We start from the raw sequence: 12,945 nt of genomic DNA, 5'->3' as shown, positions 1-12,945 counted from the left end.
GAAGAGTCGCTAATGCTCTAAAAAGACACCACACTGTCCTAACGGGGGGGTGGGGTGGAGTGGGAACCCCGGGGCTGGACACGGTTTGTAGGGGGGAAGGAGGAGGAACCCCGAGGGGTTTTGGGGTGGTGGGGGGTGGTGGTGGGGGGGGGGGAACAGCACCTCCCCAGTGCCCGTCAAACGCCGCCTGCGTGGTGCTGGGAGGGGGTGACACCCCACGGCACGTGTGACACCCCCTCGGCACAGGGACCATGCTTGAAGCACACGCAGGTATCGGGGTGCGGGGGTGGGGGGCGCGTGCGGGGGCTGCTGGGGGGGGGGGTATTTACAGCCGATGCGGTGCTGGGGGGGAAGGGGAGGGGGTCGCAGGGTGGGGAGGAGGGGGGGGGGGTTGCACAGTGAGCTGGCACGTGCTGCGGGGAGGGGGCTGGCGGCTGGTGCGTGGGCGCTGCGGGTTGGGTGGGGGGGGGGGGGACGGGACCGTGTGCCCGGCGTGGGCGGCAGCGCTGACGTGGGAGCGCACAGTGCGACGCGTCTGTCCCCGCGCGGTGATGGGGCCGCGGGGGGGGTGGGGGCTGTACAGGGAGCTCCAGTCCATCGAGGGCTCCCCAGCCCTGGGGGGCGGCGGGGGAGCGGAGCCGGGCGGGATGAGGGTATTGCTGCTGCGGGGAGTCGCACCCCGCCGCGGCTGAGGTAACCAGAGCGTCGGTGTGGGACGGGAGGGGGCCGGGGGGCTGTGGCTGAGACCCCCCCCTCCCTCCCCCAAGCTCCCCGGGCCCGGAGCGCCGCCGCACCCGTCCCCCAGCACGTTATTGCTTCGTTAATGGTGGCGGGGGGGCTACAGGGGCCTCACTGCCTGCTGGTCTCCTGCTCCACCTTGATGGTGCCCCGAGGGGGGTCTGGGGGGGCCGGAGGACCCCGTTCTGCCAGCCCGTCCTCGAACTCTGTGGGGAGAAGACGGAGATGGCGTCAGGACACGATGCTACAGCAGAAGGCAGCGGTGCCGTCCTGACCCCCGCCCGCGGCAAAGCCCCCCCGGCCCCGCGGGGGCTCACCTGGTCCCGGGGGCTTCCCCGGCAGGCAGGGGCTGAGCCGCCCCACGCGCTCGTGCGAGACCAGCCGGGCCAGGCGCAGCCCCTCGTCCATCAGCGTCTGCTGGAGGATGTGGCGGCTCCAGAGCCCGTGGGGCGCGAGGCCGAGGGGCACGTCCGGGGCCGCACCGGGCGGAGGGGTCAGCCGGGGACAGGCCCCCGCCGCTGCCGAGAGAGGGGCGACAGTCAGCGCGAGGAGCCGGGGGCCGACCACCACCAGCCCCCCAGGAAGGGGAGGGACCCCCACTCACCCTGCAAGTGGCCGTCGAGGCTCTCCCCGGAAAGGCTGCCCGTGTCCTCCTCCAAACTGGCTCGGTACCCGGCCCCGGGGGGCTCCAGCCCCACCGGCAGCGCCAGGAGCTCAGGGCGGCTCTGCTCTCCCGCCTGCCAGGAGCACACAGGTGAGCAGGTCCCCTGCACCACCCACCCCAGAACACCCACGGACGTCACCCCAAGCCGGCATGGGCAGCCCCGAGCACGTTGCACTGTCACACCCACGCTCACAGGTGTGCACACCTGCACCCACCTCCTGCTTTAGCCGCTTGGCCACGACGGCACCGCTGTCCTCGGGATGGGCCCTGGGGGTGGAAAGGGGCTGTGTCAGGACTGGGGGTGGCCACAGCAAGGCACCACACTGAGCAGAGCCACCAGGCAGGGCAATGCCAGAAGCTGGGGGTCTGGCACAGATGGAACAGGGGCCAAAAAAGAGGGAAGCAGCTGGAGAGCAAAGGGAAAAAGCAGCCCTGGCACGGTGGGCAGGGGACTTTGGGGATGGCGGCAAGAGATAGGGCATCCCCAGCGGCATCCCTTTGCTGCCTGGCATCCCTTCCCATGCCTGGCATCCCCGTCATTCCCATCCTCCCCACGTCCCACGCTCCGAGGTCAGGCAGAAACCACCCACGGTGGCAAAAGGGAACTGGGGGCTGCAGGGTCCTGGCCCCATCCAGAAGTGCTGGATCATGGTGCAGCTCCCAGGGGGCGAGGGGGTGACAGCCAGGCCCCACCAGGCCTACAAGGGGGAGGGTTCCCAGGTGTGGGCTCACCTGGCGACCTTGAGCGAGGACAGGTAGGTGCTCTCCCGTGCCACCTGTCGTGACAGCGAGAAGAGCTCGACGCGCCGCAGCAGCAGCGAGTTGTCCCGCAGGCAGAACTGGGCAGCTGCCTCATTGATGATGAGCTGGGGGCAGAGATGATGCGTGAGTGGGGACAGGGACACCAGCACCCACGCAACCCTCAGCTGAGGCAGTGCCGGCTCCAGGCTGGCGGATGCCACCTGCGTGGGAGGAGACCTCGAATCCCACCCACTCACCACACCCCCAGAGCCGCCCCGGTCCCTGTCCCAACCCAGCACATCCCAGGAACTTCAAGCACGGAGCCCACCTCGTGCAGGGTGAGCTGCTTGCCCTCGCGGCGCCGGGCCTCGCCGCGGCCGTAGATCGCGCTGTGCCGGCGGATCTCCTCCTCCTTCTGCCGGTCACCATCCTCCAGCTGGAAGATGTGCCCCACAGCCTTGGCCAGCTTCTTGTTGAGCTTCATCAGCGCCCGCAGCTCGGCCTCGCCGCCCCGGGGGCAGCTCTGCAGCAGCCGCTCCACGCTCTCCACCACCGTCCGTGCCAACTCCGGCTCCAGCTCCGTGCCCACCGCCTGCTCCCCGCTGCTCCCGCCCGGGGAGAAGGGCGGACCCCCCGGCTCCTCGTCCCCACCACCCTCCGACTCGGGGGTGCTCCTTCCCGGCCACGGTGGAGCCGCTGACGGTGACAGCTTCTCCCCTGGCTCCGTGGGGCTGCGGGCTGGGGGCGTCCCGGCGCTGCCACCCCCCTTGCCCGCGGCCTCGCCGGGGCTGGCGTGCCCGTTGCTGAGCGCCTTGCGCCCGCCAGCCTCAGAGAGCTTGAAGAGTGGGATGCTGCTGACCGGGACAGCCGAGACGGGCTGGCTGAAGAGCCCCGGGTTGGAGGCCCACTCGCGCAGGGCCTTCTGGAGGCGGCGGACGTGGAGGGGCTTGGTGGCCATGCCCACCAGCGCCATGATCTCCAGGAACTCCTCCTCGCCCGCCTCGCAGAGCTGCTGCACGTCGTCCCCCCCTTGCTGGATGAAGGTCTCGTAGTAGCCCAGCAGGTTGGCACGCTGCAGCACCCGGTACAGCTGCAGCTCCCCCAGTGTGCGGGGCAGGGCCATGACGAGCCTGTGGTGGACAGAGGACAGACGGACTCACCACCGGGATGGACGGACATGCAGGAGAAACCCCCCTCCCCGCCCTTGGGCCTGGGGGTACAGGGCAGAGGGAGCATTCCCGAGTATGGGTGCTCCAGTGTCCCTAAACCCCACGGGGTGCCCAGTCCCACCCACACGCTCCGGGCTGGGACGGTCCCTGCAGCCACAGCCCCTGGACATGGCACAGACGTGAGTGGGGTCACCCTCATCCCAGCCCCTACCCCCTCCCCTGGGCTGTGCCCAGCCTCTGCCCCCCCCAGCCAGCAGCCCCTCCATGCCAGGTCCTCACATGGGGCAGGATACACATCTGGGGGCTTCCCCCAGCCCCCCATCCCCGGGGGGATGTGCCAGTGCCGATCCCACCACGGCCAACACCCCCCAGCCCCCTGCCCTGCCCGTGCCCTGTTCCCCTGCGGTCCCCTGGATCCCATCAGGGCCATCCTTCCCTGGTGACCCCGCCCCACTCGGTGCCCCCATCCTCACCCCGGTCCCACCAGGGCCATCCTCCCCCAGTGTCCCCGCACCTGCGTGGTGCCCTGCAGCGCCCCGAGCCCACCATCCCTCCCCATTCCTGCCAGACCCACCGGGGTCACCCCTTCCCCGGGCTCTCTGCTCTGCCCGGTGACCCCCGCTGTTCCATCCCCCCGCCGTCCCCACGATCCCTCTGTGCTCCCACCGCGGCCGTCCCCCCACGAGCCCCCGACCCCTCCCGGTACCCGCCGGTGCCGCGGTGCCCCCGGTCCCATCCTCTCCCCGTGCATCCCGGCGCGCCGGACCCGCCCGGAGCCCCGCGGCCAACACCCCTTGGGCCCCCCCCGCCCTGCCCGGTGTCCCTCGTCGCTCCGTCCCCCTTCGGTCCCCCCAGTCCCACCATGGCCACCGTCCCCCGGGACTCGCGCCCTGGCCGGTGCCCCCCGGTGCCCCATCCCCTCCCGCCGTCCCCCGCTTGCTCACCGCCGCCTGGAACCGCCTCCGTCCGCTCCGCCCGCCCCGCCGGGCGGCCGGGGAGGGGCGGGGGGGCTCCGGGGCCGGCTCTAGCCGGGGGTCCGGGGGGTGCCGGGGCTCGGGGGTCCCGCGGCCGGGCCGGGCGCTCTCCCTCCGCCGCGCCGCGCCGCTCTGCGCGCCGCCCACACGGGCGGGACCGTGAAATAGCAGCGGCCCCGGCTGCGCCGCGCGTGGGAGGCCCCGGGGGCGGATCCCGCGGCTGCCGCCCCCGCCGAGCGCGGGGAGGGGGGCAGCGGCGGGGGCGGCAGCACCGGCCCCCCTTCTTCCCCCCCCCGGCACCGGAGCAGCGGGAGGGGAGCGGGAGCGGCGCCCCGCACGGCGGCATCGGGGGTCCCGCAACCCCGGCAGGGACCGGGCAGGACACGCGTGGCACGGGGGGTCCGTGGGAGAGGCGGAAGCCCCCTATGGGGACACGGTGCTCGGTGTTGGCGCGGGCACTCTGAATCCCGGGGGTCCCGCGGGTAGCGCTCGCAGCATCCCCGGTTTCGGTGACAACCCGACCGGGCGCGGGGATGCTCCGGGTACCGGCAGCGCTGTCCCGGCAGTGCCCCCCGGTGCCGGAGCCCTTGCGAAGGGCTGGCTCTTGGTGTCACCGGCACGCACACGCTGCCATCGATGGGCTTCGGGGTGAGCACGCCAGCGGCGCCCCGGGGCAGCGAGAACGGGAGCGGACGGAGGTTTCTCGGCTGGGCTGGGCTGGGGGGATGCTGACGCCCCTCGCCGGCAGCACCGGGGTCCCTCCCGCGGGAGGTGGGGGAGGCGGGGTGTCACGGCCCGCACCCCGGTCCGGCCCTGCGTGGCTCGGAGCTATTTATACCGCGGCCGGCGCCTGGCGTGGGGCCAGAGCCGCCCCCGCGCGATCCTGGCCCGGGGGGCCGTGCCGGTGGCCGGGGCACATCCCCGGAGCTGCCGGGGGAGCAGCCGGGGGATCCCGCACGGGCTCGGTCCCCATGGCGGGGGTCCTGTCCCGGCCCTCCCGGTTCACCCCCTCCCCCCCCCCCCACTTTCTCCGCGACCAAGCGTCCGGCGCGGCGGGGCCGTTCCCAGCCCCGGCGCTGCCCCCGGCTGACGCACATCCTCCGCCCACGGCCCCGCCGCTTCCCGGCTCCGCCGCCCACGGCCCGCGGAGGGGGAGCGGGGGGGGGCCGCCCGAGCCCGCTCCCCGCTGCCCGCCCACGGGCGGCCGCCGCCCCACGGGGGGGGACCCACGCGGAGAGCGGCACCCCCTTCCCGGGGCTGGGGGAGCCTCGCCGCGAGGGGACGGACGGTGCCGGCGGCGGGGCGAACCGGAGCCGCCGAGCCGAGCCGCCCCTTGACCCGTGGGATGCGGGACCCCCTCCGCGCCGCGGGTCACCGGTGACCGTCGTGCCACGCCCGCGCTGGCAGAGCCCCGTCCGGGCCGGTGGGACCCGGGGCCGGTGGGGCCGGTGGGACCCGGGCCCGCGCGTTCGGCTGCCGGGGGAGGGGCGGGGGGCGAGGGGCGGGACCCGCGCGCCCCCCACGCGTGACCCGTTCACACAAACAACGCGAGGCCGCGCCCTGATAGGCGGAGGCGGTTGTCAATCACGCGGGATACGCGAGGAGGTGGAGGGCGTGGCCTGTGTTGCCTGCGCTTTGATTGGTCGAGGGGCGAGTCCGTCAGAGCCGTTACCGGGGTGGGGCGTGGCTGTTGAGTAAATGGCGGGCACGCCGGTTACCGTGGTAACCGAGGGCGGGAACACGGCTGCTTCCTGCACGCGCACTGCTGATAGGTTAAAAGCACTGTCAATCAACGCGGCAGAGGCAGAGGGGCGGGAGCGAGAGCGAATCTGAATTTTGATAGGTTGAACCAGCTGTCAATCGACGACGAGGCCCGGCGAGCGCCTCTCCTATTGGCTGTGGATGCTCCTCGGCGGCTGGGCTGTGCTGGCGGCGGAAGCGGAAGCGGCCGGCGCAGCCGCGGCGGGAGGCATGAAACCGGCTCCGGGGCGGCGGCGGCGGCTGCCGGGACTGCCCGTGCTGCTGTTGCCGTTCCTGCTCCTGCCCCTGGAAACTGCAGGTGTCCATGGGCGGGGACCGGGGGGAGTCATGGTGGGGAGCGGGGCGGCGACAGCTCCCGGGGTGGCATGGCGGGACAATGAGACCGGCGGCGTGGGCCGCGGGGAACTGCCCGGTGCCCGCTGAGAGGCATCTTGCGCCCCCAGGGAACCCTCTGAGCGCTTCCCGGGGCCTCCACGCTGAGGGGGTCGGTGCGGCCCGGTGGGACCGGGATTTCGTGTCCCGCCGTGCCGATCCCCCGGTAGAATCGGGCCTTCGGTGCCATTCGAGAGCCGCTGTCACCTCGCGGGGCGAGTGCGTGCCGGTGGCACCCTCGGGTTTGTGTCGCTGAGGTGGGATTTTGGAGCTAGGAGTCGCGCCCGAAGGGACGCGGGGATGGGGCTGTGCTGATCCCAAAAGAGAACCGGAGGGCGAATTCCAAGGGAAACAGCGGAAATCCCGTGGGGAACATGGCAAAGTGCAGCATCCCCGGGGAGGGAAGGGGTTGGGTGGGTGAAGCAGGGGGCAGCAGGGCCTGAACCCCTCCCTGTGTGCTTCCCAGGCTCCAAGGATGCGATCATCCCGCTGCAGGAGGGCCGCGCGTCCCGCTACGGGGAATCCCGGCGCTTCTGCTACGCCAACACGCGCAGCCCGCGATGGAACGACGTCTGGACCAGGACACAGGTAGGAGGAGGCAGCGGGTCGTCCCTGCTCCAGCCCCTCCATCCATCCATCCATCCATCCATCCATTCACAGAATGCAGAGAATCACTGGGCTGGAAGAGACCTTGGAGATCATCGAGTCCAACCCAGCCCCAACGCCTCAACTCAACCCATTGTCACATCCAGGCTTGTTTTAAACACAGCCAGGGATGGTGACTCCACCACCTCCCCGGGCAGAACATTCCAGAACTTTATGACTGTGACATTCACATTCCCTGGACAGAGAGACATAACTCTGTCTCCTGGGAGAAGCACAGAGAGAAGACAAGAAAACAATTTTTATAATAAATCCCACACAGAGAAAACAAAAGAGCAGAGATAAAGACTGTTTTCTTTTCTTCTCTCTGTGCTTCTCCCGAGAGACAGAGTTATGTCTCTCTGTCCAGGGAATGTGAATGTCACATAAGACTCTTCCAGTGAAAAACCTTTTCCTAATATTTACTAATACTAATTTTCCTAATATTTACCGACAGAACAAGAGGACACAGTCTCAAGCTACGTTAGGGAAGGTACAGGTTGGATATTAGGAAAAAAATTTTTGCCAAAAGAATAATAAAGTACTGGAATTGTCTTCCCAGGGAGGTGGTAGAAGCAGCATCTCTGGATGTGTTTAAAAAAAGACTGGACATGGTGCTAGAGTCTAGTTGAGGTGTTAGGGCACAGGTTGGATTGATGATCTTAGAGGTCTCTTCCTATCGGAAGCCAGAACGTCCCTTGGACACTCTTGGATGTTCCAGGCCCAGGTCAGAAGCATTTGTGGCCCTGGAATGCAGCCACAGACCCCTGTGGCTTTGAACCTGATCCATGGAACAATTTACCAACCTTGCAGGAAGAGCAAGAAATCACAAAGGTTTAGATATTATAGTAGAAGTAGTCACAAAGTGAGAGGAAGAGTTTTTGAGTGCTGTGCAGGGGGGTTTTAGGCCTTCTACAGAGGGGTCTGAGTTTTGTACACGGGGGTCAGAAGTTCTAAGATGGAGGGATTTGGGCGTGTCCTGTCCTCTTTCCTTCTCCTTCCTAACCTCCATGTTCTTGGTGATGTTGGCATTCACAGATTGGTTTAGAGTAGAAAGTCACTGTTCAATATAGGTGATGGGCATTGGGTAAAACCATAAACATTTAACAGGTAATATATGATATAAAAGAAGGCACCAGCCCCCTGGGAGGGGGAGTGTGCCTTTGTCTGACTGCTGAACGGACCGCAGCAGCTCAGGGAGAAATCTTTTAGATAACACACAATAAACTACCTTGAGACCGGACAACAGAAGACTACTGAGCCTTTCTTTGGAGGCACGGGTTGGAGGAGAGACTTTTCCATCTTTTGGGGTCACCCCAATCTGGGGGGTGAGCCCTGACATCTTCCGACCTCATTATTCTGTGATATCCAACCTATATGTCCCTTGCTGCAGCTTGAGACTGTGTCCTCTGGTTCTCTCAGTTGCTGGAGAAAGACACCAACCCCCACCTGACCACAGCCACCTTTCAGGAAGTTGTAGAGGTCAATAAGGTCACCCCCGAGTCTCCTTTTCTCCCGGCTGAGCGCCCCCGATCCCCGCTCTCTTCCCGCAGATCCGCGTCACCAGCAGCCGGATGATCCGCGTCACCCAGGTGGACAGCGAGGAGGAGCTGGAGAAGTTCAGCGTGTGGAACGTGGTGTTCTCCTTCCTGCGGGGCAAGCTCAACGACACCAGCATCGACGTGGATCTCTACAGCAACAAAACCTGCCTCAAGGTCGAGCTGCTGGAGCCCGGCACCACCTACTCCATCGTCCTCTTCCGACGTACGTCCCCTCCCCGCTGGGGGAAGGGGGGCCTGGGGCTGCCCAGGGGACAGCAGGACGGGGCAGCTCATGATCCAGGGATCTGTTCCTTCCTCGGGAAGGGAATTTGGTCTGCAGAAGGAATTTGGGGCACTTGGAGGTCCCGTCCCTTTCCTTGTGACCCCGTGGCAGGTGGGAGCTTCCCACCTCTCCACTGGGATTAATTTTTTTTTTTTTTTTTCCAGGTTTTGACCCTAAGCTGTTCCTTGTTTTTTTCCTGGGCCTGCTGTTGTTTTTCTGTGGGGACACAATGAGCAGGTGAGCCCCCCTCCTTTCCCTGGGGGCTCCTGGGTGGGGGTGTTTGTGCACAGGTACCCATAAAACACCTGCTGTGATTGATTCCCTGTGTGATCACTGCAGGAGCCAAATCTTCTACTACTCAGCTGGGATCAGTGTTGGCTTGTTGGCCTCGCTGCTTGTCCTTGTCTACATGATGTCCAAGGTCATGCCCAAGGTAGGTCTCACATTTTGAGGGGGTCAGTGGCCTCGTAGCCCTTTCCATACCTGTACTGGGATGGACTGGGTTTGGTACAGAGCAGCTCAGCACCTGGGAGAGGTATCCACAGCCTGCCTGCAACCCCCCTGTGCTCCCCCAGAAAAGCCCTGTGTACTTCCTGCTGGTTGGAGGTTGGTCCTTTTCCCTGTACCTGCTTCAGCTGATCTTCAAGAACCTGCAGGAGATCTGCAAGTCCTACTGGCAGTACCTGTTAGGTAGGTGGTGGGAGCTCTGGGATTCACCTGTTCACCAGGTGAACATCTCCTAGTGGAGCTGGGGAGCAATGCTGAGGCTCCTTGTCCCTGCTGGTGGTGTCGGGTTCTCCCTCATCCTCACAGAGCCCCCAATTTCTGCCCCATCCCTGTGTTCTCCCACAGGTTACCTGCTGTTTGTGGGCCTCCTGAGCTTCGCCGTGTGCTACCGGTACGGCCCCTTGGAGAACGAGCGCAGCATCAACCTCCTGTCCTGGGCCCTGCAGCTCCTGGGGCTGCTGCTGATGTACTCGGGCATCCAGATCCACCCCATCGCCCTGGGCGTGGTGCTCGTCGCTGTCTGCACCAAGAACCTGGATTACCCCTTGCAGTGGGCCTTTGCTGTCTACCGGTGAGGCCTGTGGGACCCCAGCGTGCTCACGGCTCCCAGCTGGGTCAGGATGAGCTGCTGGATGGAGCCTGTGGCACACAACAGGGTTGTTTTCACTGGGGTTTGGGAGTGGGGTGGGTAACTGCGCCCTTTTTCCCCCGGGATTGGTGTAGGAGAGAGTCCTTGGGAGCAAGGAGCAGAGGCTAGAGGGGTGTGTTCCACTTCCCCACTGCCAGCTGGCCCAGGAGCTGGGAGCTTGGGCTGCCCCAGGGATTCATGTTCCAGAAGCTGGTCCAGCCTCAGAAGCTGGTCCTGCCCCAGGGTTCCTGCCCCAGGAGCTGGTTCTGTCCTGGGAGCTGGTTCTGCCCCAGGGATTCATGTTCCAGGAGCTGGTTCTGCCCCAGGGATTCATATTCCAGAAGCCAGTCCAGCCCCAGGAGCTGGTCTTGCCCCAGGGTTCCTGCCCCAGGAGCTGGTTCTGCCCCAGGGTTCTTGCCCCAGGAGCTGGTTCTGTCCTGGGAGCTTGGTCTGTCCCAGGAATTCCTGTCTCAGGAGCTGGTTCTGCCCCAGAGATTTGTGTGCCAGAAGCTGGTCCAGCCCCAGGAGCTGGTTCTGCCCCAGGGATTCATATTCCAGAAGCTGGTCCAGCCCCAGGAGCTGGTCTTGCCCCAGGGTTCCTGCCCCAGGAGCTGGTTCAGCCCCAGGGATTAATGTTCCAGGAGTTGGTTCTGCCCCAGGGTTTGTGTGCCAGGAGCTGGTCCAGCCTCAGGAGCTGGTTCTGCCCAGGGTTCCTGCCACAGGAGCTGGTTCTGCCCCAGGAGCTGGTTCTGCCCCAGGGTTCCTGCCCCAGGAGCTGGTTCTGCCCCAGGGTTCCTGCCCCAGGAGCTGGTTCTGCCCCAGAGGTTTGTGTGCCAGGAGCTGGTTCTGCCCAGGGGTTCTTTCCCTGGGAGGTGATCCTGCCTCAGCTGCTGGTCTTGACTTAGGATCCTGCCCTGGAGGGTGGTCCTGCCCCAGGGGTTCTGACCTCAGAGTTCCTGCCCTGGGGCCCTGCCCTAGGATCCTGCCCCAGGAGCTGGTCCCGCCCCATCCAGGCAGGCATTAACTGGTGTTGCCCCCCTGGCAGGAGGGTGCAGAGTTCCAAGCTGGTCCCGACTCCCCCTCCGCTGCTGACAGAGGAGGAATTTCAGCTCCAGGGCGAGGTGGAGACCCGCAAGGCCCTGGCAGAGCTGCGGAGCTTCTGCCAGAGCCCCGAATTCTCTGCCTGGACCGCGGTGTCCCGCATCCAGTCTCCCAAGAGGTAACATCCCCGACAGCGAGCTCGGGGAGGCCACCCTGTGTCCCTCTGTGCTGTCCCCTCTGTCCTTAGAGACAGACACACAGATCTGTGGTGTGTGGGGGGAAAGGATGGATAACACCAGGTCCCAGCAGCAAAATGCTTTACCTGTGTGTGTCAGGGCCTCTCCAGAGGCACTGGGCACACCTGCCCAACGGGCTGCTCCGTGGCTTCTCCCAGGTTTGCTGACTTTGTGGGTGGTGCTTCCCACGTCACCCCCAACGAGGTGTCAGCCCACGAGCGGGAATTCGGCCTGGAAAGTCTCTCCATTGACGAGCAGCTCTTTGAGGAGGATGATGATGATGATGAAGAAGAGGAAAACATCAGTGACTCCTCTGGTGGGAATCAAAAGAGTGATTACCTGCCCCACAACCACGTGGATGTCCAGTGAGGTCAGCTGCCCTGACCTGGCCAAGGAGCAGAACCTCTGCTGGGCTGCTCCAGGCATGGTGGGGATGGGCCCTGTGGGCATGCTTCTTTTGGGGATGCTCCTTTTGGGGATGGGCCCGCTCTGGCAGGGAGAAAAGGGCTCTGACCTCCCTTCCCCTGCAGCTCCTGCCTGAGGTGTGGATGCCGTTGTCAGCACAGCTCTGGGTGTTGGGGGGCTGGGACACATGGGAAGCCCCCCCAGGCTGGGAAATCACCAGGATGAAGCCTGGACCCACCCCAAGTTTTGCAGTGGATGTTTGTGAGCTCCCAGGGTGGCACCCCTGGGGCAGGGATCCCTTCCCAAACCGGGGTGCTTATCTGGCTCCATCCCCCAGTGCCACAGCTGTGGGCTGCAGACAGGAGCTCCTTTCCCCTCACTGGGCACTGGACAGCCTGGGGTGGGGATGGACCTTCCCCTCCATCTCCTGTGCAGTTGCCTGAGGGTGACACACACGAGAGGAACTTTGGACCTGTCCTGCTGGTACCTGCGTGCTCAGCACCTGCCTGGAGCCGTGGTGAGGGAGCTGCCAGTGACCTGCTCCTCCTCCTCCTGTTACAAATATGTCAGAGGACTCCAGCTGGTCGGGCCGCACCTCTGCTTGGCTTCAATCTCTTGTGGATACCAAAAATTCCGGCGCTTCCTCGGTGGAGCTGTGGAGCCTCGGGGTCTGCTGGCTGCCCCTGGAAGTGGTGTTGGGGTAGAGGCCGAGCTCAGCCCCTTCTCCCCATGCTAGAGCTGAGGATGAGTGTGGATGTGCTTCCTCCCTGCCTCACTGCCCTTCTCCTGCTGTTTCTCCTCTCCCAGTGGGTGTGGGCAGGGACTGAGGATGACCCCACTGATATTCCAGTGGGGAGTTCTGCCAAAGCCCAAAGCTGGAGGGGACACCCCAATCTATGCAACTTCCTAAGCAATAATGCTGTCCTCACCTCCTTGCAGTGTCTCAGCTGCCCTGGGACGCCCAGCCCAGCCCCTACCTCACCTGGAGCTTCTGCCATCAGTTTGTCCCAGTCCCAGGTCCGTCCCTGTCCCAGCCCTTGCTGTGCTTTCCTCCCTGCTCAGGTGTGAGCTGACTCTGTTACTTCGTTCCCCCCCGCCTCAGCGTGGTGGATGACTGATTATATTTTTAATAAAGATGTATTTTTTAGGTCCTGAGCCTGATTTGTTCGTCCTGCTCTGACCCCAGGGCTCAGCCACCTGTGGGAGGTCATTCTTCTGGGGATGGTGTGTGGGGACACAACTC

General features: G+C 65.3%; 3 protein-coding genes across 6 annotated transcripts in view; 1 reads left to right on the top strand and 2 right to left on the bottom strand.

The window, feature by feature from the left end:
- Window positions 1-12,945, bottom strand: part of GPR182 (G protein-coupled receptor 182) — an 88,825-nt gene that overhangs the window by 46,579 nt on the left and 29,301 nt on the right. The window lies entirely within an intron of this gene.
- NAB2 (NGFI-A binding protein 2) lies at window positions 145-4,561 on the bottom strand. 3 transcript variants are annotated; one of them, XM_068212589.1, is made up of 7 exons: window positions 4,257-4,556; window positions 2,472-3,273; window positions 2,135-2,268; window positions 1,618-1,669; window positions 1,343-1,475; window positions 1,056-1,256; window positions 145-944 (listed from the first exon to the last, which is right to left on the bottom strand). In XM_068212589.1, the coding sequence occupies exons 2-7, from the start codon at window positions 3,264-3,266 to the stop codon at window positions 850-852; spliced, it is 1,410 nt and encodes a 469-aa protein (XP_068068690.1). In that variant the 5' UTR covers window positions 3,267-3,273; window positions 4,257-4,556; the 3' UTR covers window positions 145-849. The 3 variants fall into 3 exon arrangements, with proteins under 3 accessions (XP_068068690.1, XP_068068692.1, XP_068068691.1); XM_068212591.1 differs by lacking the exon at window positions 1,056-1,256 and having other exon boundaries at window positions 4,257-4,561; XM_068212590.1 differs by lacking the exon at window positions 4,257-4,556 and having other exon boundaries at window positions 2,472-3,503.
- NEMP1 (nuclear envelope integral membrane protein 1) lies at window positions 6,174-12,857 on the top strand. 2 transcript variants are annotated; one of them, XM_068212599.1, is made up of 10 exons: window positions 6,174-6,345; window positions 6,886-7,007; window positions 8,615-8,825; window positions 9,050-9,122; window positions 9,225-9,318; window positions 9,461-9,575; window positions 9,738-9,963; window positions 11,066-11,239; window positions 11,456-11,613; window positions 12,138-12,857. In XM_068212599.1, exons 1-10 carry the CDS (start codon window positions 6,189-6,191, stop codon window positions 12,143-12,145), a joined length of 1,338 nt encoding a protein of 445 aa, XP_068068700.1. In that variant the 5' UTR covers window positions 6,174-6,188; the 3' UTR covers window positions 12,146-12,857. The 2 variants fall into 2 exon arrangements, with proteins under 2 accessions (XP_068068700.1, XP_068068699.1); XM_068212598.1 differs by having other exon boundaries at window positions 11,456-11,667.

Source organism: Anomalospiza imberbis, chromosome 22 (assembly GCF_031753505.1).
Source record: "Anomalospiza imberbis isolate Cuckoo-Finch-1a 21T00152 chromosome 22, ASM3175350v1, whole genome shotgun sequence".
Lineage (NCBI taxonomy): Eukaryota > Metazoa > Chordata > Aves > Passeriformes > Viduidae > Anomalospiza > Anomalospiza imberbis.
Note: the sequence above shows the minus strand (reverse complement) of the source record. Positions and strands in the feature narration are given on the sequence as shown.

What these genes read in the sequence shown, in the direction of transcription:
- NEMP1 (XM_068212598.1), top strand. Translation starts at nt 6,189, where the DNA reads ATGCTCCTCGGCGGCTGGGCTGTGCTGGCGGCGGAAGCGGAAGCGGCC. An exon ending in TGTGGGGACACAATGAGCAG is followed by an intron (nt 9,123 to 9,224) that starts GTGAGCCCCCCT and finishes TGATCACTGCAG; the next exon opens with GAGCCAAATCTTCTACTACT. An exon ending in CGCATCCAGTCTCCCAAGAG is followed by an intron (nt 11,240 to 11,455) that starts GTAACATCCCCG and finishes GGCTTCTCCCAG; the next exon opens with GTTTGCTGACTTTGTGGGTG.
- NAB2 (XM_068212589.1), bottom strand. Translation starts at nt 3,266, where the DNA reads ATGGCCCTGCCCCGCACACTGGGGGAGCTGCAGCTGTACCGGGTGCTG. An exon ending in AGCAGCTCACCCTGCACGAG is followed by an intron (nt 2,269 to 2,471) that starts GTGGGCTCCGTG and finishes CTCTGCCCCCAG; the next exon opens with CTCATCATCAATGAGGCAGC. An exon ending in TCCTCGCTCAAGGTCGCCAG is followed by an intron (nt 1,670 to 2,134) that starts GTGAGCCCACAC and finishes TTCCACCCCCAG; the next exon opens with GGCCCATCCCGAGGACAGCG.